At 41.2% G+C, this 27,234-nt stretch overlaps 2 protein-coding genes across 4 annotated transcripts in view; one reads left to right on the forward strand and one right to left on the reverse strand.

Annotated features, from left to right (window-relative positions):
- LOC106502527 (IQ domain-containing protein H-like) overlaps nt 1-24,094 on the reverse strand; it is a 36,756-nt gene extending 12,662 nt beyond the window's left edge. Inside the window, exons 1-4 of the mRNA XM_013966915.2 lie at nt 23,954-24,094; nt 18,416-18,538; nt 16,946-17,037; nt 5,536-5,653 (exon numbers count right to left, since the gene is read on the reverse strand). Coding sequence (XP_013822369.2) covers nt 5,536-5,653; nt 16,946-17,037; nt 18,416-18,538; nt 23,954-24,004 — 384 coding nt within the window. The 5' untranslated portion in view covers nt 24,005-24,094. The remainder of the gene's footprint in view (nt 1-5,535; nt 5,654-16,945; nt 17,038-18,415; nt 18,539-23,953) is intronic.
- Nucleotides 24,214-27,234, forward strand: part of AAGAB (alpha- and gamma-adaptin binding protein) — a 71,491-nt gene continuing 68,470 nt past the window's right edge. For 2 of the 3 annotated variants that reach the window (XM_005685143.3, XM_005685144.3), the window contains exon 1: nt 24,214-24,343. In XM_005685143.3, coding sequence (XP_005685200.1) covers nt 24,271-24,343 — 73 coding nt within the window. In that variant the 5' untranslated portion in view covers nt 24,214-24,270. The remainder of the gene's footprint in view (nt 24,344-27,234) is intronic. The other variant, XM_013966777.2, reaches the window with a different exon arrangement.

The following is a 27,234-nucleotide window of genomic DNA, read 5'->3' on the forward strand; positions in this document are numbered from 1 at the left end:
CTGGTGAAAAGCCTCCCATCTAACTCATGATCTCTGCAGTCTTCACAACGGTCTGTAAGATCTGACTTCCACCCCTGTCCCTACTTCTCTCCTCCTTGTGCCTTCCTCTCCATCTTCTTTGCTGTTCACACTCCTAATTCAGGGTCCTTAGCGGTTCTGTCTTCTCTGCCTGGGATACTCTTCCTCCAGGCATCTGCACAATGCCTTGCTCCCTCACGTCCATCAGATTTCTGCTCAAGAGTCACCTTACAACTGAGACCATCCCAACAGTCCCTATGTTCCTACCCTAACTATTCTCTCACCAACTAACATATTATATGTTTACGTTTCAAACAGTTTTCTGTTTTTCTAATGACGACCTTACCCTAACTAGAATGTCAGCCCCCTGAGAAAAGAGAAGTTCGGTTGATGTCTGAAATAGTGTCTGGTACATATCAGGCACAGTGCCCCATACCTACTGAATGCTATGTAAGTGTTCATTCTTCTGATTATTTGTTGACCAGAATAATGAACACTTACATAGCACTCACCAGGTATGGGGCACTGTTATAAACATGTCCATATGTTACTTCATCTATACTTACAACAGAGTATCACAGAGCCCGTTTTGCAGATGAGGAACTGAGGCATGGAGAGGTTAAGTAACTTGCTGAGGTACAGACAGTAAGTGGTGGAGAGCTAGTATGGGACGTAAACCCATACTTCTAACCATCGTGTTGCCATCTATTGAGAGCCTATTCCAGGCTGGGCACTGTCTAGTCACTGGTTACAGCAGTGAACTAAACAGAGTCTCTCTGCTTTAGATTAATAAAGACTTAAGAAATAAAATAACAAAACAGACTCATAGACATAGAGAACAGACTTTTGGTTGCCAAAGGGGTGGCGGGCAGGAGAGGGATGGACTGGGAGTTTGGGGCTGGTAGATGAAAACTATTATATTTAGAATGGATAAACAACAAAGCCCTAATGTATAGCACAGGGAACTATATTCAATATCCTTTGATAAACCATAATGGAAAAAAAATATTTTAAAAAAGAACGTATTAAAAAAAGAAATAAACAATATATAAACCTTAACAGGTCCAAGTTTGTATAAAGAACAGTAAAAGTCATTTGGAAGATAACTGTGGAAATCTAAATATAAGCTGGATATCTATTATATTCAGGAATTACTGTTACTTTTGTTAGATGGGATAATGGTATTGTGGGTAAGGAGGAATGTGTTCATTTTTAAAGATGCATGTAAAAGCATTAAGAGATGAAATGTTATTAGATCTATATTTTAAAACATTTCAATAAAAAATAGGTGAAGTGAAACTGGTAAAGGTTAACACTTATTAAATCCAGGTGAAAGAAAAATAGTTATTAATATACTATTTTTGGTTTATCTGAATAGTTTCATACTAAGAAGGTCTTAAGAAGTCACAGAAAGGGAAAAATAGTTTTTAAAGGTTACTGCTCTCATGGAGTTTATATTCTAATGAGAAGGCAGAGTTCACAATGCTTGTTGGTTTCTTGTAGGCATTCACTTTTCCCCACTTTATTCTATAAAATCCACCTGGTATTTCATTAGCAAAATTTTCCCACCCAATATTAAGTGAGTTATAACCCACAGTGAAAATATGTAAAGCAACCCTTTCTTACCCTTTTTCCATCTTTGATCTCTTATCACATTATTCCTCATAATGACAAAAACCCTCAAAACTTAAGTTTTGATCAAATTTTGAAAATCATTCTCAATGAGATCCATATTCACAAAATTAAAGATCCTTCCCATCTTATACACAGATCTTATATATTGCTGTATCGAATTAGATCACAATCTATATTTTTACATTCTTTTGATAGAGTATCCATTTTATGGAATTCATTTGGAGAATAGCTCTCAAGCAATGAGAGCCATTTATTTTCCCTGCTCTGTAAACATACGATTTGCATCATGCTTCTAAGCAGTTCCTTGGATTTAAACAATTTCAGTTCAGTTCAGCTCAGTCACTCAGTCGTGTCCAACTCTTTGCGACCCCACGGACTGCAGCACGCCAAGCCTTCCTTGTCCATCACCAACTCCCGGAACCTACTCAAACTCATATCCATCGCGTCGGTGATGCCATCCAATCATCTCATCCTTTGTCATCCCATTCTCCTCCTGCCCTCAATCTTTCCCAGCATCAGGGCCCTTTCCAATGAGTCGGTTCTTCACATCAGGTGGCCAAAGTATTGGAGTTTCAGCTCCAGCATCAGTCCTTCCAATGAATATCCACACAGTAGGAAACCCTTTCACAGGAGGGTCTGTGGGGAGTTTTGGAATCTCAGAAGGCAAAATAACTGGGAAAAAAAAATTAAAAATCCACAGAATACACGCCTAACCGCAACTGCCGAAAAGAGAACTTTACCGCGAACCTAACATGCAGCCTGGCCCACTCACAGAACAAAGGATTGAGTGAATACCAAAGGAGAGCTAGCCGGTTAAACAGCTTAGGAACTTCTGTTTTGAAATTTGCCTTCAGACAGCTCACCAGACACAACAAGAAAATAAATTACTCTCTTGGCCTATAAAGTTTTTCTCCTTCTCTTCCTCCCTCTTTCTTTTGTGTTTGCTACTATTTCAAACACTTTCCTTGACTGTTATGAGTATACATGTGCTCAAGGTGCCTAAAAGAAGGGTTGGGCTCATGTTGATTTGAAGCTAAGATATACTATAAAGAAAAGATACCAGAATATGGCTTTTTAAATGTTACAGAAGAGTGATAATTCTTTACTGTTATTCTTAATTACAACTGAGAAACTCCAAATGATTTGTCATTTTAGTTTTTTTAATGTGAAATGGAATTCCAAAAACAATTTCTTCACTTTGGAGAAAGAGCTTAAAGTAACAACTGGGGTTTACCTAGTTTAAAAGGTTGGCAGTAGGCAATTAAAGGTGGTGATATCCCAGTTGGATTTCACAACTACTCAATAATACAAGGTTTTAAGTTGGTGCAGTAGGCTTACAGAACAGCTGGCAAAACAGCACTGTTTGTCATTGACTTTACAATGCAAAATTAGGGCTATCTTTGTGTCAGCAGTTATGCATTTTTAAGCAGATGTCACTGATATTAGATATAAAACAACAATAGGGATCCAGGCCCTGGAGGTAAAGTCAGGGTGGGAAGCAGCCCATGCCTCCTTCTAAATGAAGTTCACCCCTGCCTGCAGTATTTAAAAGAACACGGGGCATATAAGATCCCTTATCTTTATAATCATTGGCCAGGATTCAAAACTCTTTGGGGAAAATAAATTTCTGGCCATAGTTTTTTTTTTTCTTTTTTTTTCCTGGAATAATATTAGTAACAGCAACTATGTCCTAATTTCATATATTTTATTCCATTGTCTTTATAACCTAGAGATCTCCAATTTTGTGTTTATGAACCATTCTGGCTCCCCTGAGACTCTTGGCAAAATAAAAATTTAATGAAAGCAGAGACTTAATAGTAACAAAGATGAGAAGTTTAAGTTCCATTTATGATAGCACTTTTTTTTTTTTTTCCATGAGAGTGTTTATTATTACCTGGCATTCTCTTACTGATGGTGTATCTCCATCGCCCAAGAATGGGGACCTGGTCTGAATTGTTCCTCCCAATGTGCCTCTAATAGTCCTTGGCACATAGTCAGCACTCCACAGATGGTAACTGAAGAAACCCAATGTGACAAGTCCAATTACAAAGATAGGAGTGAGCTGCTTCGAGAGTGCAAAGTGGAAGTCATACAAGAGTATCAGGATGTTAATTATAGTGTATTAGTTCAGGCTGTTGTATCTGAATGCCATAGACTGGAGACTTATGAACAACAGAAATTCCCCACTCTCACCTCCTCCTCCTTCCAGCCTGTGGCAACCACTAATCTGCTTTCTGTCTCTATGGATTTCTCTCTTCCTATCTCTACTCCTGTATTCATTGGAATACTCAGTGGAAGGACTAATGCTGAAGCTGAACCTCCAATACTTTGGCCACCTGATGGGAACAGCTGACTCATTAGATAAGACCCCGACGCTGGGAAAGACTGGAGGTGGTGGTTTCCAAATACTTGGGTGTGTGTTTGCACCTGAGTTTTGTGTTGCACTGTGGAAACTGCTACACTGTGGTATATCTTGGCATATCTGTCACATGGAGGAGGAAATGGCAACCCACTCCAGTATTCTTGCCTGGAAAATTCCATGGACAGAGACACCTGGTGGCCTACAGTCCATGGGATCCAAAGCGTCAGATACAACTGAAAGAATGAGCAGGCACAGATCCCTCTTAATGCAGGAAAACAATGACAGTAAAAATCAAAAAGTGTGATGCCATCCATACAAGGAGCCGAGTCAACAAACAGACAAAATATATATAAAATACTATGAACGAAAGACTTGAAAGACAAGTGCTTCGGTATAACCCACAAAATAAAATCGGTCATTTGCAAAGCATTGCCGTGATCTACACATGTTAATTCAAATATTCTGTATTTTGCAAAAAAAGTCATTTAAATTTTGTCATTCACTTCTCATACTTCTTTATGTCTTTGTTAATGTCCCTCTTTTATTTTTTTTTATAGCAAAACTGCCTTATGGCCAATGAGTTATGCAGCAAAAATGCTTGAGGTGAAAAGAGTTGCAGCAAAGATGTCCCCAGCAAAGATGTTTATGGACAGAGTACCTGGAACTGATACAAGCCATTGTAAAAAGGGTGCCACATGATGGCTGCCCAACTCTGTGAATATACCAAAAGTCACTTTTAAAACGGAGAATTTTGTGGGATATAAATTAAATCTCAATAAAGCTATTGTTTTAAAAGGGGTATCACAGTGGTTAAGTGCACAGTCTGGATTCCTACATTTCATGATCCTTGCTCTGATACCAGCTGTGTTCTCTTTGCCCATCCAATAGTTAATATTTCTGAATCTTGGTTTCTTCGTCAATAAAAGGAAGATAATAATAATATCTCCTTCTAGGATTATTCTGAAGATTAAACAATTTAACATCCCCAAAGCACTGAAAATAACACCTGGTACCCAGAAGAAGTGAGTATCACTTTGGGGGAGTGTTATCACTTTGGGGGAGTCAGGGAGGGAACAGGGATTCAATTGAGAGCACACCCAAAAGTCAGAAACGTCTTGGGCTCCGTTCCTTGCCACCTGGAAACTTAACTACAAAGAAAGCTCTTTTGTCATAGAAATTGACTCTGCCATGAGCATATCTGAAACAACAATGGCATGTTTTTCCATTTAGAACACAATTTCCTGCCTTCACTCTTGGAGAAAAAAAAAACAAAGGCTTCCAACAGCTTTATGGAGATATAATTCATAAACCTTAAATTCACCCTTTCAAGGTACACAAGCCAATATTTAGTGGATTCCCAGAGTTGTGCAGCCATCACCACTGTTTGATTCCAGGACACTCCGTCATCCCCAAAGACACCTGACAACCATTACAAGCCACCCCCACTCTCCCCACCTCCTCCTCCAGCCTCCGGGAACCACCAATCCACTTTCTGTCCCTACAGAGTTCTCTTGTCCTACCTTTATTCTTGGAAAGGCATGTGGAAATGCACTGTGCTCCTTTTGGGGTTGCCAAAGCTTCCCCTCAGATTCCAGAGGGAAAATAAATGTTTTCTGATCAAGCACAGCTGGGAACAACCTAAGTTAAAAAAAATATATTAAAATCAAATTTGCTATCCTTAAAGCTTCAAAACTGTAATTTAAAACAATGCTTCCTAGTTAAATTACATTTGATAGGAAATATTCTATTGGTAATTACAACAAATTTGACCAACTTTAGTATTTTTACCACAATAAAACTGCAGTTGTTTATTAAGCATAAGAACTTCCAAGTCTGATAAGGACTCTTACAGCATGAATAAAAAGCTATATCTCTGGCTGAGTTTATATGACTTACAATTGACAGAATTACTGCACTATAAAACATTTCTTGGCTAAAAAAAAATACAGTATGCTGTATTTTGTTAAATAAAGTTAAGTCACAAGATAGCCAATGTTAAATATATTAAAAATGCTATTCCTAAGCAGTTCATCCTTGTATCTTTAAACTTCTACTGTTCTATGTAATTGCAAAGACTTAAAGATCAACGTCTTTGCAATTACAACTGGCTTCCCAGGTGGCGCCAGCAATAAAGAACCCGCCTGCCAATGCAGGAGACCTGAGTCGCAGGTTTGATCCCTGCATTGAAAAGATCCCCTGGAGAAGGAAATGGCAACCCACTCCAGTATTCTTGCCTGGAGAATCCCATGGACAGAGCAGCCTGGCGGGCTTCAGTCTACAGGGTCGCAACGGTTGGACATGACTGAAGCGACTTAGCACTGAGGATAAAAAGTGTTGAAGGTCTTCCTTGTTAAGCAGTCAGGAGTTCCATGGGATAGCAATGCGCAAACAAAGTAAAGCTGTAAGACTGTGCATATGCGTGCAACACAGGTCTTAATTTAAAGCAGGTTCCAGTTCTTTAAAATGGTTAACATAATTGAGGTCAATTAAACTTAACAACCAATGACTTGATTTCTTGATTCTATTGTCCACTTCTGTAAAATTATCACTAAAAAGCAATCTACAGACTTCCGGTTTCATTTCAACATGGAAAGAGCTTGGACGTTATCACTCCAACCCTCACAATAAGAAACAGCTGAAGAAACAGAAAAGCAACTCTTCTTAGATACATCAAAGAATCGAGGAAACTGCAGGGAAAGCTGCTGCCTTCAAAACTGGAAAAAGAAGTGGATAAACCCAAGAGCAGAAACCTGCTGCTAGAGCCAGTACTGGAAGAACACTTAAATTCTAATCAACGAAGTGCTGGAGGTTCAGCATAGATTCACGTGAGAGTTAAAATCTCCGAGGCGCCAAGGCTTAGCACAGCCTACAATTTCATGAGTTTTACTTCTAGGAGCCCCACCTTATTTTCTCTGTGAACATCAGAGGAAAAACCCCTCCTGCTTCTAGCAGGGCACAGAAAAGGAAGAGAGGCCATTTCAAAACACTCCAAGCTCTGTTCTTTGTTCTGTTCTCTGCAATGAAGGCTGTGTCTCACAGAGAACTCTATAACCAGAGCTTTATCTGATCTGAAGGAGGGCAATTAGCCAACTCCAGCCCCGTTTGGTCTTCCTATCTCACCAAAGAGGGGGGAAAATGCTGAGAAAAACTTGTGAAGAGTCCAGGGGCACAGACCTTCCAAAAGATTGAGACCTAATCACAGGATTATTGAATACTTCCCCCCAACACACACTACATCCACTTCTGCAGACACAAGATTACAGATAAAAGAACTGCAAGGCTCACATTCTACATAGGAAGGAGACTCTAGGGAAACACAAAGACAATAGAGAGGCTAAAAACAAAGATAATTGGTGAAATTGAAGCCTCAGATACTGACGGTTATAGCAGATGGCGTAACTCCTGGCTAGAAAAATGCCTACTTACACTAAATGCCTACTTACCTGCCTGGTATTCTCTGTGTAGTTTGTCATCTGTCATTAATTTTGGAAAACTCTTAATATCTTATAGAAAAACCTGCCCTTTTTTTCCGCACTCTCAGCAGCACTGAGTACTAGGGTGGCTTTATATGTTTTGCTAATTTGTTAGTTTTCCGCAACAAATTACATCACAAGCTAATGGATCACAGCCTTGTCTAACTCAATGAAACTATGAGCCATATCATGTAGGGCCACCCAAGATGGATGGGTCATGGTGGAGTGTTCTGACAAAATGTGGTCCACTGGAGAAGGGAATGGCAAACCACTTCAGTATTCTTACCTTAAGAACCTCATGAACAGTATGAAAAGACAAAAAGATAGGACACTGGAAGATGAACTCCCCAGGTCGGTAGGTGCCCAATATGCTACAGGAGATCAGTGGAGAAATAACTCCAGAAAGAATGAAGAGGCTGAGCCAAAGCGAAAACAACACCCAGTTGTGGATGTCACTGATGATGGAAGTAAAGTGTGATGCTATAAAGAACAATATTGCACAGAAGAAACCTGGAATGTTAAGTCCATGGATCAAGGTAAATTGGAAGTGGTCAAACAGGAGATGGCAAGAGTGAACATTGACATTTTAGGGATCAGTGAACTAAAATGGACTAGAATGGGTGAATTTAATTCAGAGGACCATTACATCTACTACTGTGGGCAAGAATCCCTTAGAAGAAATGGAGTAGACCTCAGAGTCAACAAAAGAGACCAAAATGCAGTACTTGGGTACAATCTGAAAAACGACAGAATGATCACTGTTCATTTCTAAGGCAAACCATTCAATATCACTGTAATCCAAGTCTATGCCCCAAGCACTAATGCTGAAGAAGCTGAGGTTGAATGGTTCTATGAAGACCTACAAGACCTTCTATAACTAACACCCAAAAATGATGTCCTTTTCATTATAGGGGACTGGAATGCAAAAGTAGGAAGTCAAGAGATACCTGGAGTAACAGGCAAATTTGGCCTTGGATTACAAAATGAAGCAGGGCAAAGGCTAACAGAGTTTTGCCAAGAGAATGCACTGGTTATAGGAAACACCTTCTTCCAACAACACAAGACACAACTCTACAAATAGATATCACCAGATGGTCAAAACCAAAATCAAACTGATTATATTCTTTGTAGCCAAAGATGGAGAAGCTCTATACAGTCAGCAAAACAAGACGGGGACCTGACCGTGGCTCAGATTAAATTGAAAAAAGTAGGGAAAACCACTAGACCATTCAGCTATGACCTAAATAAAATCCCTTACAGTGAAAGTGACAAATAGATTCAAGAGATTAGATCTGATAGAAAGAGTGCCTGAAGAACACTGGATGGAATTTCATAACATTGTACAGGAGGTAGTGATTAAAACCATCCCCAAGAAAAAGAAATGCAAAAAGGCAAAATGATTGTCTGAGGAGGCCTTAGAAATAGCTGAGGACAGAAGAGAAGCTAAAGGCAAAGGAGACAAGGAAAGATAAATCCATCTGAATGCAGAGTTCCAAAGCATAGCAAGGAGAGATAAGAAAGCCTTCCTCAGTGATCAATGCAAAGAAATAGAATGGGAAAACAGTAGAATGGGAAAGACTAGAGATCTCTTCAAGAAAATTAGAAATACCAAGGGAACATTTTATACAAAGATGGGCACAATAAAGGACAGAAATTATATGGACCTAACAAGCAGAAAATGTTAAGAAGAGGTGGCAAGAATATACAGATGAAATATACAAAAAAGATCTTAATGACCCAGATAACCATGATGGCTCATCTAGAGCCAGACATCCTGGAGTGTGAAGTCAAGTGGGTCTTTGGAAGCATCACTACGAACAAAGCCAGTCGAAGTGAAGGAATTCCAGCTGAGCTATTTCAAATCCTAAAAGATGATGCTGTGAAAGTGCTGCACTCAATATGCCAGCAAATTTGGAAAACTCAGCAGTGGCCACAGGACTGGAAAAGGTCAGTTTTTTCATTCCAATCCCAAAGAAAGGCAATGCCAGAGAATGTTCAAACTACTGCACAACTGCACTCATTTCACATGCTAGCCAAGTAATGCTCAAAATTCTCCAAGTGAGGCTTCAACGGGACATGAACTGAGAACTTCCAGATGTTCCAACTGGATTTAGAAAAGGCAGAGGAACCAGAGATCAAATTGCCAACATCTGTTGGCTCATACAAAAAGCAAGAGAATTCCAGAAAAACATCTACTTCTGCTTTATTGACTATGCCAAAGCCTTTGACTGTGTGGGTAACAACAAACTGGAAAATTCTTTAAGAGATGGGCATATCAGATCACCTTACCTGCCTCCTGAGAAATCTGTATGCAGGTCAAGAAGCAACTCTTAGAACTGGACATGGAAAAATGTACTGGCTCCAAATTGGGAAAAGAGTGTACTTCAAGGCTGTATATTGTCACCTTGCTTATTTAATTTATATGCAGAGTACATCATATGCCAGACTGGATGAAGCACAAGCTGGAATCAAGATTGCTGGGAGAAATATCCACAACCTGAGATGGGCAGACAGCACCACCCTTACGGCAGAAACCAAAGAGAAACTAAAGAGCCTCTTGAAGAAAGTGAAAGAGGAGAGTGAAAAAGCTGGCTTAAAACTCAACATTCAAAAACAAAGATCCGGTCCAATTACTTCATGGTAAACAGATGGGGAAACAATGAAAACAGTGACAGACTTTCTTTCCTAGACCTCCAAAATCACTCAGATGGTGATTGCAGCCATGAAATTAAAAGACGCTTGCTCCTTGGAAGAAAAGTTATGACCAACCTAGACAGCATATTAAAAAGCAGAGACATTACTTTGCCAACAAAGGTCCATCTAGTCAAAGCCATGGTTTTTCCAGTAGTCATGTATGGATGTTGAGAGTTGGACTATAAAGAAAGATGAGCGCTGAAGAATTGATGCTTTTGAAGTGTGGTGTTGGAGAAGACTTTTGAGAATTCCTTGGACTGCAAGGAGATCCAACCAGTCCATCCTAAAGGAAATGAGTCCTGAATATTCATTGGAAGGACTGATGCTGAAGCTGAAGCTCCAATACTTTGGCCACCTGATGCGAAGACCTAACTCACGGGAAAAGACCCTGATGCTGAAGGCAGGAGAAGGGGACGACGGAGAACGAGATGGCTGGATGGCATCACCGATGCAATGGACAGGAGTTTAAGTAGTCTCCGAGAGTTGGTGATGGACCGGAAAGCCTGACGTGCTACAGTCCATGGGGTCACAAAGAGTTGGACATGACTGAGTGACTGAACTGAACTGAGCTGCTAATTTGTTAGGCAAAAGAGTAATATTGGTTTGGCCAAAAAGTTTATTCAGGTTTTTATGTAAGATGTTATAGAAGAACCTAAATGAACTTTTTAGCCAACCCATTATACAGTTCAATTTGTATTCCTATAGTCCAACAGTGTTATGAAACATTTTTAACATATTTACTGGTTCTTTGCATTTTTAGCTCTGTGAGTAGTCCACTGATGTCATTTTGTCTATGCCAAGGTGTTTTATTATGATTATGGCAAGAAAACAGTTTGTATTTAAGATTATTAGTAATTTTTGTATTCCATATGTTGGAACTGTTTTTCCTATTTGTTATTTTATGACGCTTCTCAAAATTTTAATTTTTTGTTTCAAAAAACTTCAAAGCCACAAAGAAACTGAAAGGATAGTGAGGATGCAAAAACCCTTCACCTAGATGACCAACTGTAAACATCTGGTCCCCTGTGTTTTGTCTCCCTTTGTCTCTAGGATGTAGTCATATTCTGAATAAGTAGGATTTCTGTACTGCCTTGTAACAACACAGAAGAGGGTGGCTCTAAGGGGGTCCAATAACTGAGTGAGAATATACCTTCTAATCTATACTTATCGTTTAACAGAAACCTCTTCTTTCCTTCTCATTGTTTCTCACTATTATTTATTTGCTGTGTTCTTTTTTTCCCCCTCAAACACTAGTGTAACAGAACATAAAATGAAGATTTCTGTGCAGTTCTGATGGTGTTGGTACAGATGGTAGTCACCCTCCTAGTGTCAATGAGCAAAGGGTGGTCGTTAAGAACAGTGTGAGCAGATACCTCATGCAATGAAATCTGTGCAAGCCAGCAATGGTAAGAGGAAGAACCACATTTTGACATAGAAGAATCATTGCCAAAGTGGGAATAATAATGAAACCTATTTTGAAAACAATACAAAAGCACTTTGAGCTCTTTGGAGAAAATATACCACTTTTGATAATATCCTTATCATTGTCTTTGAATGACTGCTGGGGAAATCTTCCATTTGCTGGAATCCATTGTCATCACGTTGTGTACCTACTGGGTTTTGTCTCTACTAGACAAAATACCACTAGATTTTTTTCTTGAGCAATACTGGCGAAAAAGGAAAACCAGCCTCTGTGAAAATTAGACTTCTTGGCTTTTATATAGCTATGGTGTAGGAGAGGACACTTGCAGACAGTTGACTGGACTCTAGTCTGGGCCTCACTGTTCTTTTTAAGTTTTAAAAATTGAAGGATAGTTAGACTCTAGTGTTGTGTTAATTACTGCTATACAGCAAAGTGATTCAGTTATACATATATATGCATTCTTTTTTAAAATATTATTTTCCATTATGGTTTATCATAAGATACTGAATATAGTACTTTGTGCTACACAATAGGACCTTGTTGTTTATCCATCCTATATATAAAAGGTTACACCTTCCACTCCCAGGGACTGCCTTGGATCTGCTTACTTTTAAGACCCAGTTTGGACTCTCTCCAGTTTTTGACCAGGGCTCATTTCATTTCATTTTCAAATCTGAGGCCACTTTAGCCTCCCAAATCCACAGCTATGACTGAGATGCTCCCCTAGGCTTGTAGGGCTCCTATGAACTTGCCAGGCTCCTGTCTTCCTGATAAGACAGCCAGTGGTTGTATTACTTTATTGAACAGGAAAGGAAGGATGCAAAGACCATTTCTGGGTTCCAGCTCCTCGCCCCAGTTCACATCTTTCTCCACTCTTCTAGAACCTAACAGGGGCAAGGGCGCTCCTTGGCCATGGAGAACGGTGCAAGCAAAGCGCTCCGCCAGAATCTTTGTATTTGGTTCTCTGCCACCTAGTCTGTTCTCTTCAGCTAGCAGAGCGTGCAGAACTGCAGCCCAGAAACTTCTGATGAGAAGACAAAGAGGAACTGGACACGGGCCAGGAGAGCTCTCTTTGGAGCTGGTGACAGGCATCTCGTCGCCCGCCCTGCTTCCCCTGCCTGCTCCGTGCTGGCGCTGTCTCATGGCCGTGTGTACACTCCATCTCTCGGACGCACACTCCCCACCTGCTACAGATCTCCTGGCTGCCATCTCAACAGTCCTCCCAGTTTGCCTTGTGTGGCTCTCTTAATTCATTATTATTTTTAATATTTGTTCATTTGGCTGTGCTGGGTCTTAGTTGTTGCATGTAGGGTCTAGTTCCCTGACTGGGGATCAAACCCAGGCCCCCTGCACTGGGAGTGTGGTCTTAACTGCTGGACATGAGGGAAGTCCCTATTCTTTTAATTTAGAACTGAGTCAATACGAGGTGGTAAAACAACCTCCAATATTTTCTTCTCCAAGAATCCCTTTGTTATTTTCCCTACGGATACTTTGTTTCAAACGATGATTTATATAAACCTATCTGAAAATCATATTTTTACTCTCAAATTTAAAAATCAAAGATAGGGCAACTCCCTGATGGTCCAGTAGTTAAGACTTCATGCTTTCATTGCCAAGGGCATGGGTTTGATATCTGATGGGGGAACTAAGATCCTACAAACTGCACGGTATGGCCAAAACAAACAAACAAAACCCTAAGATATAAATGACTTCAAACTAGACAGACTAGGGAAGGGTTGCCTCTGCCAAGGGATGATGGTTGCCTGTGGCACTACCTTCATGGAGGGGAAAAGGAAACGGGTACACTGAACACCTGAGGCTCTGTTCCCCACTACGAGAGCTGGGACCTGGTTGTATCTCTGGCTGTCTCTCTGAAACTTGACCTCCCTGTCTGATATGATTCATTTACCCTTTATATATATTTATGATGCAAAAAGGACCACAGGATTTTAAGCTTCATACAAAACCTTGATCTACGTTCACTTCAAGTCAGAAGGCTTGGACTGAAGAAGGTCCAAAGTTAGAAAAGGTTATTTCTCTTTTTATTTCTTTTTAATTTTTTTTTTTTACTATGGTTGGCTTAAAATCAATTATACATATATACTCACCTAGAGTATATACACTCACCTAGAGTCAAACATTCTGGAATGTGAAGTCAAGTGGGCCTTAGGAAGCATCACTACGAACAAAGCTAGTGGAGGTGATGGAATTCCAGTGGAGCTAAGTTAAATCCTAAGAGAAGATGCTGTGAAAGTGCTGCACTCAATGTGTCAGCAAATCTGGAAAACTCAGCAGTGGCCACAGGACTGGAAAAGGTCAGTTTTCATTCCAGTCCCAAAGAAAGGCAATGACAAAGAATGCTCAAACTACCGCACAATTGCACTCATCTCACACGCTAGTAAAGTAATGCTCAAAAGCCTCCAAGTCAGGCTTCAGCAATACGTGAACTGTGAACTTCCAGATGTTCAAGCTGGTTTTAGAAAAAGCAAAGGAACCAGAGATCAAATAGCCAATATCCGCCGGATCATCGAAAAAGCAAGAGAGTTCCAGAATAACATCTATTTCTGCTTTACTGACTATGCCAAAGACTTTGACTGTGTGGATCACAATAATCTGTGGAAAATTCTGAAAGAGATGGGAATACCAGACCACCTGACGTGCCTCTTGAGAAACCTGTGTGCAGGTCAGGAAGCAACAGTTAGAACTGGACATGGAACAACAGACCGGTTCTAAATAGGAAAAGGAGTACATCAAGGCTGTATATTGTCACCCTGCTTATTTAACTTATATGTAGAGTACATCATGAGAAATACTGGGCTGGAAGAAGCACAAGCTGGAATCAAGGTTGCTGGGAGAAATATCAACAACCTCAGTTATGCAGATGACACCACCCTTATGGCAGAAAGTGAAGAAGAACTAAAGAGCATTTTGATGAAAGTGAAAGAGGAGAGGGAAAAACTTGGCTTAAAGCTTAAGATTAGGAAAACTAAGATCATGGCATCTGGTCCCATCACTTCATGGCAAATAGATGGTGAAACAGTGTTAGACTTTTTTGGGGGGGCTCCAAAATCACTGCAGATGGTGACTGCAGCCATGAAATTAAAAGACGCTTACTCCTTGGAAGAAAAGTTATGACCAACCTAGACAGCATATTAAAAAGCAGACACATTACTTTGCCAACAAAGGTCCATCTAGTCGAGGCTATGGTTTTTCCAGTGATCATGTATGGATGTGAGAGTTGGACTATAAAGAAAGCTGAGCACCGAAGAATTGATGCTTTTGAACTGTGGTGTTGGAGAAGACTCTTGAGAGTCCCTTGGACTGCAAGTCTGATTCAACCAGACTAAAGGAGATCAGTTCTGGGTGTTCATTGGAGGGTGATGTTGAAGCTGAACTCTAATACTTTAGCCACCTGATGCAAAGAGGTGACTCATTGGAAAAGACTCTGATGCTGGGAAAGATTGAATGCAGGAGGAGAAGGGGACGACAGAAGATGAGATGGTTGGGATGGCATCACCAACTCAATGGACATGAATTTGGGTGAACTCCAGGAGTCGGTGATGGTCAGGGAGGCCTGGTGTGCTGTAGTTTATGGGGTTCCAAAGAGTTGGACACGACTGAGCAACTGAACTGATACTAATACTGATACATATATCTACTCTTTTTTAGATTCTTTCCCTATATAAATCATTACAGGGCATTGAGTTCCCTGTGCCATACAGTAAGTCCTTATTAGTTATCTATTTTATACATAGTTGTGTGTGAAAAGATCATTTCTCTTTAACTCAATACTAATTTTAATAAATCATCTCTTAGGTTGTATTATTAATGTATATGTTAGTTGCTCAGCAGTGTTTGACTCTTTGTGACCCCATGGACTATAGCCCACCAGGCTCCTTTGTCCATGGAATTCCCCAGGCAAGAGTACTAGAGTGGGTAGCCATTCCCTTCTCCAGGAGATCTTCCTGACTCAGCGATTGAACCTGGGTCTCCTATATTGCAGACAGATTCTTTACCGTCTGAACCACCATTTCAAGCAAGTTTTATTACTTTTGTTTTGTTTACCCTGGATACCAAAATCATCTTTACAGTAAAGCACATCAGTCAGTCAGTCAGTCAGTCAGTCAGTTCAGTCGCTCAGTTGTGTCCGACTCTTTGTGACCCCATGAATCACAGCATGCCAGGCCTCCCTGTCCATCACCAACTCCTGGAGTTCACTCAGACTCACGTCCATCGAGTCAGTGATGCCATCCAGCCATCTCATCCTCTGTCATCCCCTTCTACCCCTGCCCCCAATCCCTCCCAGCATCAGAGTCTTTTCCAATGAGTCAACTCTTCGCATGAGGTGGCCAAAGTACTGGAGTTTCAGCTTTAGCATCAGTCCTTCTAAAGAACTCCCAGGGCTGATCTCCTTCAGAATGGACTGGTTGGATCTCCTTGCAGTCCAAGGGACTCTCAAGAGTCTTCTCCAGCACCACAGTTCAAAAGCATCAATTCTTCAGTGCTCAGCCTTCTTCCCAGTCCAACTCTCACATCCATACATGACCAGTGGAAAAACCATAGCCTCCACTAGACGGACCTTTGTTGGCAAAGTAATGTCTCTGCTTTTCAGTATGCTATCTAGGTTGGTCATAACTTTTCTTCCAAGGAGTAAGCATCTTTTAATTTCATGGCTGCAGTCACCATCTGCAGTGATTTTGGAGCCCCCAAAAATAAAGTCTGACACTGTTTCCACACATGATGGGCTAAAAACTGAAAAGAAAGCTCCAGATGATCTAAATAGCATAAAAATCGATTTGCTTTAAACTATTTCCTGTAGGAATTGAATTTGGCATGTTGTTGTTATTGTCTAGTTACTAAGTTGTGTCCGATTCTTTTGCAACACAATAGACTGTAGCCTACCAGGCTCCTCTGTCCATGGGATTTCCCAGGCAAGAATACTAGTGTGGGTTGCCATTTCCTTCTGCAAGGGATCTTCGTGACCCAGGGATTGAATATCCATCTCCTGCATTGACAGGCAGATTCTTTCCCATTGAGCAACCAGCGAAGCCCTTGAATTTGGGATACACTTTACTAAAAATACAAAAGATGTAACCAAAACTAGGGCCCTGAAATAACTGTCATGATGTCAAGCACTGAAATGCAGGAAAAATAACACAGAATAACTTTATTAAAGTCTAAATTCTGCCATTAACTTCATATGCAAAACTTGTATGGAAATTAGAATGGATATAAACAAAGCACAGGAAATTTTGTCTTTACAGTCATCTCACTGAGTGAGAAAAGTTGTTTGGTTTTTTTTGTACTTATTTTAGACCCTAAAATGGTTATTCTACTTACCATTTGGAAGCATGAGAAGAATATAAGTTATAATCAATAGGAGTTGTTAACACATGTTGGTGTACAACGTTTAAATACTTCTCGATGTGTATCTGTTACAGAAAAGTTAAAGTTTAGGCCATTAGAGTGGACTGGAAATCCTCACCTAATTTTCTCCATTTCATTAGGTTAACCCTCTGACTGATGTAATTAAGCCAAAAGAGATAACATGCTATGTTTATTACAAGCCTAAGGTATCATTAGGCATCTCAAAGCCAAATTACTTTATCCCAAAAAGCATCATAAACAGTTGAGACTCAAAGCTTAAGTGACCTGTAGCATTTTTCCCAAATGAAACTGCACAGTAGTCAGTTTGCTACTTGGTCGGGGAAACTTGGTAGGTACCATGGACACAGAGTAATGTCTTTCTCTTACCAGGACTTCAAGCAAGCATCTGAGGAAAGAGTTTGGCCTTTAGGTAACAGATGATTTTAAATGGCCAAATCCAAAGACTCCAGCTGGGTCCAGCCCTCTCACCATCACGTTATCTAGGACAACAGCATGCTAACCTGATGAGGCAACAACATATTACCCCATCTCTCAGCCTCAGGAGCTGAGCTAGGAAGCCAGTAAGATGGAACAGTGAAGCTTGGAAGTAAGAGCAGAGATGCTGATAGAGGTCTAGACGATGGAGGCTGTCTTTATTGGAAACACATGCTAATCAATCCTGGTTTTGTATATGAGTGTTATCCTAGTCTGTAGATTGGATTCTTCTGTGCCCTTAGGTCCATCTATAATAATGAAGTTCCTATCTATTTAAAAAAATATTTATTTATTTATTCGGCTGTGCCAGGTCTTCATTGCAACATGTGGGATCTTTAGTTGGGGCATGTGAACGCTTAATTTCAGCAGGTGGGATCTCGTACCCTGACCAGAAGTTGAACCCAGGACCCCCCTGCATTAGAAGCTTGGGGTCTTAGCCACTGGACCACCACAGGAAAGTCCTCCTATCTGCTTTATTTCTATTTCCAGTGTTATGTACTAGGTTATAATATTTAAAAATTACTTAACCTTAAAATACTTAAGCTATTAAGGAAGAGTGGACTCTTGTTTTTTAGAATCCCAGTGATTCTAATAGAAACTCTCTGTGATGTATTGGTGTGAATCCTTTTCTGTCAGGCATACTGTTGGACTAAGAGTAGTTATTTTTAAAATTATAAATTCTTTTTATCAAACCACACTTTAGGGGTCATAAATTACTGCATAATCATATATTATACACATCACATTCTTTGTGACATGCGACAGGATGCAAATCAATCAATCAGCTAATAATCACCATTCTTAAAAAAGGAACAGGATGGGAAAGCTCATGACCAACCAAAGCCCCCTCTGTTTCAGAATTGCGCAGAGCCTGTGAGAAGCACAGTTCTTCCGGAGGAATCTTTGTCTCCTTCCAGGATTTTATTTAATATCTAAAGCTCTACTTACTTTTAACCCCATTTCAGTCCTTTTGATGGCTGTTTCAAGATTCTGAATGTCTAGAGCCCCGCCTTTTTCCTCAAGTGGGAATTTTGTTAATTTCTCCCTTAATTCATAAAGATCTTCATGGACCTAGAGAGAGAAAAATGTACAAGAATACATAAATATTACACCTAAAACAGTTACTTGGCTTAAAGGTTTGCAATCTGCTTGAATTGCTAAAGACAGTAAAGTTGATTTAAAGGTGGTGTTCATTGAAAAGACTGTGCTTATAGTTCTAGGATATGCTTTATTAGATGGCTCCAGTTACTGTCTTTCAGAGTTTGAAAAATTAAGATTTCATACAATTTTCTATTTATCCTTCCCCCATTAGAAACAGATCCAAGATAAAATTGCAACCCAAATACCTTCTGCTTTCTCCGGTGGAAAGGAAGGTGAGTCAGATATAAGAAAAAGTTCATGCCAAACTCTGATTTCTACTAATTGATTGAGAGGTTAAAAAGAAAAAAGAAAACTTCCAGAAAAGAGAGGTTCTAGTGAAAACAGTGCCTGTCAAAAGAGAATTATAAATATGTTGACAGGGTCTGTTGGTTTTCCATTCTAGCTAGATCTTCCCCACTTAGCGCTCCGAAGGAGCAGTTCTGTAGGTGTGGCCTTAATTTTATGTACCCAGAAATGAAAACAATCCATGAAGAAAAAGCAACATGTCATTACTTGAACATTTTCCTTCAGTTCATATTTTCCTTAGAAATGATGAACATTTCTCCAAAGTCAAGCACTCTCAGAGTAACATAAGCATTATGAAATTAGACAGCACAAGATTCTGTGCCTTCATATTAGACACCAAGCTTCCAGAGACAAATACAGATGGCTCCAATTATGGCATGGGCTGCTGCCACAAGAGAAACATTTCGCTATGCAAATTTATGAACCCAACACCTGTTTCAGGAATAGTCACACCAATAACAATCTGCAGATTGGGTTGCTAAAGGCATTTTGAAACAGTTACCTTTTTCTCTGTTGGTATAACTGGACCTACACATTGATCCAGCCTATGTTATCAATTACTCTCAAACATTCCCAAGGAGCCAAGTATTTGAAAGGTCAAAAGATTTGCATCTTTCCAGTGATGAGCAGCACAATCTGGCAGACAGATCAGGTCATTTGTACCCTGCACAGATTATCATGTTGCGCCTCCAGGGCTCACAGACTGAAATTTGAACACACCTACTGTTTGCTGATAGGCACTATGGATGAAGATGTATTAATACTTTTTTGGATTTTTTTGTCCAAATTACTGCTGCAAGCTATTTACAGTCTATTGTCTAAAGACATTTGGAAAGTACAAAAAGGCGGTTCAAGGGCAAGCCCACTTCCAGGCCCATAGTTTTGTGGTCTAACTTTTTCTTTTGTAAGGTTTATCTATTTATGGCTGCACTGGGTCTTCATTTTCCTCTAGCTGTGGCGCGTGGACTGGTCACTGTGGTGAGCTGTTGCCGAGCACAGGCGCTAGGCTCACGGGCTTCAACTGTTGTGGCTCTAGACAGCTGGCTCCGTAGTTGCAGCTCACAGGCTTAGTTGCCACAAGGCATTTGGGATCTGTCTTCCAAGAGCAGGGATTGAACCCATGTTCCCTGCATTGGCAGGAGGATTCTTAACCACTGGACCACCAGGGAAGCCCCTGGCTCAACTTTTGAATGCACCGAATTTCCTTCTCGTAGCTCTAGTATTTGTAGCTTCATGTATCCTTCTAAAATTATACCTGTCAACTGCTGGAGGGAGTGAAAACAACACTGGATTATTTATCAGGGAACTGAAAATCTGGTTACTTCATCTGTTTTGTAGGAACCATTACGTCTTCATAGCGTTGTGAGATAACATGTAACAGTCTAATGGTAATAACTCGGTAAAAGGCAGATGAACGTGATTCCTTGTTCTATTACTAGTCACACAATGTCCGTGCACACCATCCACATTTCCTCTAGTGTGAGGAAATTACTCGAGTGAGAATTACTCTTCTTATGGAATGAAAATGAGACAATACATGTGTAAATGAACTAATATAGGCTTTGGAATCAGACAGGTATGAGCTAGAATTCTATTTCCTTTTTTACTAAACTGAGATAGGCAAATTTACTTTTTTTTTAGAGGCTTAGTGTTCTTATCTGTAAAATGGGGATAAATAGCACCTTTCAACACAGTGGCAAGAATAAAATGAGTTAAAAAGATGTAAAGTGCTTTGTCCAGGGCCAGCCACAGAGGAGGACACTGAGCCAATGTTAATTCTCTTCTCCTGATTGGTAAAACCTAGTGAAACACTTTGTATATAACTGGCACTTAGTAAACATTCACTGATTTGAATTACTCTCTTAATTTTTCTCAAGAGCTTTTTACTTTCCTAGCCAGGTATTGTCTTCTTCCCTCTTAGTAACTGCACATTTGTTTATATAGCTGCAACAGAGACAACTACTGTAGGAAATGTTTCACCAGACCTGGGTAGAAAAAGATTAGGTTCTAAATCTTTGTTCTTTCTTCAAATAGATTCACTCTCCCATACTGAAATTTTATATGTCACCCATCATTTTTGTGATCATCAAATACATTGCTTTCTGTACATTTCCCACTTGGAGAAAGATTTTGACAGTTTGGGGACAGGGCTACTTAATAAGAAGCTCTCAAAAGATTTAATGCAGACAAAAATTGCTCTACAATTTAAATTATTTTTTAGGCTTTTGCCATACCACGTGGCTTGTTGGATCTTAGTTCCCCAACCAGGGATTGAACCTGGGCTCTTTGCATGAGGAGTCTTAACCACTGGACTGCCGGGGAATTTCCTAGAATTTAAGAGCCATGCAATGAGACTCAGTTTTTTCAAAAGCAGTCTTATAATTCCATTTCTCTGCTAGTCCTAGGATCACACTTTGAGATAAGAGCTAAAGATAAGACTTTGAATGAGTCATTCTCATTTCTTTTAATATAGTGTACACTCCTGGCAAACCAGATAGAAGAGGTTGATAAGAGTTCAGTCAGTTCAGTTCAGTCGCTCAGTCATGTCCAACTCTTTGCGACCCCATGGACTGCAGCACACCAGGGCTCCTTGTCCATCACCAACTTCTGGAGTTATTCAAACTCATTCCATTGAGTCGGTGTTGCCATCCAACTATCTCATCCTTTGTTGTCCCCTTCTCCTCCTGCCTTCAACCTTTCTCAGCATCAGGGTCTTTTCAAATGAGTCAGTTCTTCACATCAGGTGGCCAAAGTATTAGAGTTTTAGCTTCAGCATCAGACCTTCCAGTGAATATTCAAGACTGATTTCCTTTAGGATGGACTGGTTGGATCTGCTTGCAGTCCAAGGGACTCTCAAGTCTTCTCTAACACCACAGTTCAAAAGCATCAAATCTTCAGTGCTCAGCTTTCTTTATAGTCCATCTCTCACATCCATTCATGACTACATATAATATTAATTTTTTTTTTCCATTATACATATTCTACATTGTATCAGGAATTGTAACTACAGATCAGATTCAATAATTAGATTAAGGGGTGGCCTCTCTTTCTCTACATAACCCTCCACTTAAGTGTGTATAAAGTAACCCTTTCAAGCAAGTAGGGGTGTTGATCAACATAGATATGATTATTCCTAGTTCTTCCCAAAGAGAGATCTAGCCTCTGCCCTTAGACCCTGGGAAGTGATCAGTAGGCCCCCGGAGTATCCCACTTGATGGGAATGGGGTTTATGATGGGGACTTTGAGCTATGCTGTATCAGTTCTAATCTCTAGAGGAATCAGACTGAAATCATTGGTCTGCTCTCTGGGAAGGGCTGAAGACTAAAGTCAGCCAAATGGGCATTTTGACTGAGCTCCAATAAAACCTCTGGACATTAAAGTCTTGGGAAAGCTTCCCTAGTTGGCAATAATCTGTATATGTTGTCACATATCATGACTGAAAGGAGGTAATGCTCTCTATGACTCCACAGGGAGAAAATGGCCGGAAGCTTCATTTGAACCCCTTCTGGACTCTGCCCTGAGCCTCTCTTCCCTTGGTTGATTTTAATTTCTATTCTTTTGCTATAAAAACACTGCAATTATAAACATAGTGCTTTTCTGAGTTTTGTGAGTGCTCTAGCAAATTAGCCAATGTGACATGGTTGGGGCTTCCAAAAGTATGGACAGCTGGTCTGAATTAAGGATAGTTCTAGGGAGCCCTGAACTTGTGCCTGGTGTCTAAACGAGGGCAGTCTTGTGGAGACTCTTCGCTCACACTTGACAGTTTGGCTAAACTCATTCTAGGGTGATGGTGAAAGCAAGGATAAGAAAAGGTGAGGTAAGAAGATCTGAGTATGATTCATATTGGGGAAGTCTATAAAATTGGTGAGTTTAGGAGTTTAAAGAAGTCTCCCAGAGGGGAGGACCAAATCATGGCAGGAAGAAAAATTAGACCAAGTGCAGAACTGAGTAGAGATCTGATAGTCCTTAGGGAAATAACTTCAAATTTTTAGTCAAGCAGAGCTATATATGCGTTAAAGTTGATGATGTGTCAAAAATGTTTCAGAACCATCACAAATAAATGTAGGGCAGGGCGAAAGTAGTGCTTTCAACATTCTGGAAAAATCTGAGTGTAACGGTCACAAACTGAGCTGTACTGAGAAATCAAAACTTTCATGATGTTCCCCCCTCAGATTAGAGAAAGTTACTTTCCTGTGCTTTTTGTCACCTTTCCACATTCCACAAAGTTTAACTTGATTAGCAAGCTTTTATCTTGTTCCCAAGTAAGGAATTTTTATTATTTTTTATTGCGATATAATTGACATAAACATTATATTAGCTTCACATAGACATCAGTCAATATTTGTACATATTGCTAAATGATTGCCACAGTAAGGCTAGTTAACATCCATCACCACATATAGTTATAATACAACTTTTTTCTTGTGATGAGAACTTGTAAGATTTACTCGGCCGCTTTCAAATATACAGAATTATTAACTGTAATCACCATGGTGTGCATTACATCCCCAGAACTCCATTATATGCAAGGCACTTTTAGAGTGAAAAAAATTGGGGTACTTAAGAAAAGCAAGTCTTCCCTTGTAGCTCAGCTGGTAAAGAATCCGCCTGCAATGCAGGAGATCGAAAGCAGTTCATCTGTTTCAACTTCCGCCCAGATACGTGTGTGATTTGTATCTCCTCCACTTCCTTACATCATAGGATCAAACTTTTCAGAATACAACATTTAAAAATGGTGCCTCAGTGGAACATGGATTTTTCCAAAGTAAAGGTCCCAGAGGGGTGTATCGTCCTGGAGTTTTACCAGAGGCGGATTGGTCGTGCTTCGGCCGCGCAACCTCCATCGTCAGGCTCAAGAGGTGTGTGAGGCTGGCCAGAGAGGTCTAGGTTGGCACACTTGAGAGTTCTTTAAACCGTGGTGTTGGAGGCAATCTGAGAAGCGGCGCTTTAAGTGGGTGAGCGTAAGTGGGTAGGCTCTGCTGGGCCTCGCTCGCTCGAAGGGTTCTAGCTGGACAGGGTTAGGAGAGGCCCATTTCCCACCTGGATTAAGATAGATCCGACGGGGTCTTGGTTTTCCTTCTCCTGGGCCATGCCTACGGCGCGGCGAGAATCCCTCCCCAGGAAGGCGCGGTCTCCAGACTCGGGAACTTGCCGCGGAGGAGCTCGTCCCCATGGCAACGCCACGCGAAACCCAGCCTGGTCCACGCTGGGAGCGGAAGAGGGGGCAAAGGAGGAGGTAGGGCCGGGCGTGCCTTCTGAGACGCGCCTTTCTTGCGCGTCTCCCCCGCGCGCCGGCGGCCGTGGTATCGCCCAAGGCGGAAGTGGCTCCGGGAAGGAACCGGTTCTCGGGCGCAGTGATGGCTGCGGGCGTCCCCTGCGCGCTCGTTACCAGCTGCTCCTCCACCTTCTCCGCAGACCGGCTAGTGCAACGTGAGTAGCGAGGCTCTTGGGCCGACCTCCAGGCCCCAGTACGAGCCTCGGCAGGGGGCAGTCCCAGCACCGCAGCCTCTCTCGGGGCCTCGGTCCTCGCCGCGAGCCCTGGACTCTTCCTCCCCTCGGTGGTGGCCCGAGGCCCCTCGGGTGCCCCTCGGATGTGGTCGTGGTGCCTAGTGCCCCAGGTGTCCACTGTTAGCTACAATACTCGTTGCTTCTCTGTCTCTACCTGGCCCACCATGGGGTTTGTTCCAGCGTTTTCTGTTAAGTAGGACCTCAACCCGGGGGTTGTCAGCGGGGAGCCGTTCAGGTGAGCAGAAAAGGCTCTCTGGGAATTGAACCTATGAACGCGAGCGTCAGGTGCAGGATTCGTGGTTTATGCTGTCATCCCTGCTCTTGAGGTAGAGAGTGTGGTTCCTCTGCACCCCCTGCCCCATGTGTATATGTTAAGACTTGATAGACTTGCCCCCTCCACTCTGAGTTATTCGCTGCCTTGCCTTCCTCCTGAGACGAGGCCCTCTGCCAGCATTAGTTTTTGGTTATTATTGGACCTAGTATTTTTCCCTCTAGACCCTCATAGTGGTCGTCAACCTAAGTCACTCTTCAAAGAATCGTAGGCGAGGAGGGGGGATCAGTGGAGTAGAGAGAGCATAGGGTTTTGGGTTTGGGGCTCGATCCTTCCACTGAGACTCCGCAAAGTTGATTATAACTCAAGACTCCTCTGTTTCAAATTGTGGCTTCGAGTCAGAACGATGACTCTCAGCTGTAACCTGTGCTCTTCAGTTTTCTGATCTGTAAAGTGGTGATAATTTTCACATGACTGTTGAGCTTAACACTTTGAGTGATCAGTCGGTAAATGGTAAATACTGTTAATAAAGCACATAATCTCTCTAGCCCTCGGTTTCCTGATTCTGAAAGTGGGGCGTGCTAAGTCGCTTCAGTCGCGTCCGACTCTTTGAGACCCCATGGACTGTAGCTCGCCAGGCTCTTCTTTCCGTGGGATTCTCCAGGCAAGAATACTGAAGTGGGTTGCAAAGATCCAGGGGATCTTCCCGACCCAAGGGTCGAACCGGCGTCTCTTACGTCTCCTGCTTTGGCAGACAGGTTTTTTACCACTAGCGCCACTTGGGAAGCCCTGAAATGGGGCATATGAATCTACCTCGCGGGATTCTATGAAGGATAGATGATGTGACATTTTGAAAGCATTTGGTAAACTATAAAGCATTATATAAAAGTAACTTTTCCTTGTACTGGTCAAATGACAGAATTAGGCAGGGTGTCTCTCCAGCACAAATACTATGTAACTTAGTTATCATTTGTGATCACCTGAAAAGTTCCTTGCCAGAGTAAAAGTTTAATTATACACTAAGTGGTAACCAGCTGCTTTAATTATGCCGTTTCCTTACCTCTCAGCAGTGCTGCTTCTCATTTATTTCCTTTCTTTTTAAAAATTGTTTTATTGTAAAACTAGTGCATAGTCCATTAAATAAGATTTAGCATAATGGAGAAAAGAAAATGTCAGCCAGGGTCTCATCATCCAAACACAAATACTGTGTTAACATTCCTGTGCATTTACTTCGTGTTTTTCCCCCAATGCACAGATTTTTAAAAATTGGTATTTGCCTTTCCAATATATATACAATTTTTATCCTGATGTTTTATAATAGTTTTAACATTTTATATATAGCATGTTATATTTTATTTTACATATAAAAATTCAAATATTGTATCTGAAATATTAAATATATTTATATAAATGTATGAAGTTATGTATTTATAACATTTAAGGCATATGATTTTTATAAATATATTTATATAAATGTACTTTTATTTTCAAATATTTCATATTTTTCATTTGTAAAACTTTACCGTTACATTGTAAGTTAATTTTCATTATGTATTACATCTAGAGAACGTATTAGAATTTGTTCAGAATTCTTAAGCTTCTTGGTGTGTGCATTTTGATTTCCATTACTGATATATAAAAGTCCTTTCAAAGTCAGTCTTGAAAATACTAAGTTTTCTTGTGGCTATCACGTGCTTTCGTTGCAGGAAGGGGTCCCCTTCCAGGGCCCGAGAGTGGGCTCTTGTCTAACACTCAGAAAAATGAATTGTCAGAGGAGACACACATGCTGGCACATCTACAGACTTTATTGGGAAGGGGCTTCCCTGGTGGCTCAGAGGTTAAAGCGTCTGCCTGCAATGCAGGAGACCTGGGTTCGATCCCTGGGTCAGGAAGATCCCCTGGAGAAGGAAATGGCAACCCACTCCAGTATTCTTGCCTGGAGAATCCCATGGATGGAGGAGCCTGGGGGGCTATAGTTCATGGGGTCGCAGAGAGTCAGACAGGACTGAGTGACTTCACCTGGGCAGAGAACGGCAGGGTAAGGGGACCCAGCAGAGCTGCTTTGCCACGTGGCTCATAGTCTTGTGTGTCATGATAATGGAATCAGTTTTCAGGTTGTCTCTGGCCAGTCTTTTCTCACTTGGCGTCCTTCCCGGTGGCGAGTGCACGGCTTAGTGAAGATGGCTTCCAGCGCGGAGGATTCTGGGAGGTGGGTAGGACGTATGGACTGGAGTCTCCTCTCTTCTTTTGCTGCTAAGTTGCTGCTAAGTCACTCAGTCGTGTCCAACTCTGTGCGACCCCATAGATGGCAGCCCACCAGGCTCCCCCGTCCCTGGGATTCTCCAGGCAAGAACACTGGAGTGGGTTGCATTTCCTTGTCCAGTGCATGAAAGTGAAGTTGCTCAGTCGTGTCCGACTCTTAGCAACCCCATGGACTGCAGCCTACCAGGCTTCTCCATCCATGGGATTCTCCAGGCAAGAGTACATATGGACTGGAGTCTCCTCTCTTCCCTTGACCTTTCCTCAATTCTTCCAGTTGGTG

The sequence above is a fragment of the Capra hircus genome, chromosome 10, assembly GCF_001704415.2.
Source record: "Capra hircus breed San Clemente chromosome 10, ASM170441v1, whole genome shotgun sequence".
Taxonomy (NCBI): domain Eukaryota; kingdom Metazoa; phylum Chordata; class Mammalia; order Artiodactyla; family Bovidae; genus Capra; species Capra hircus.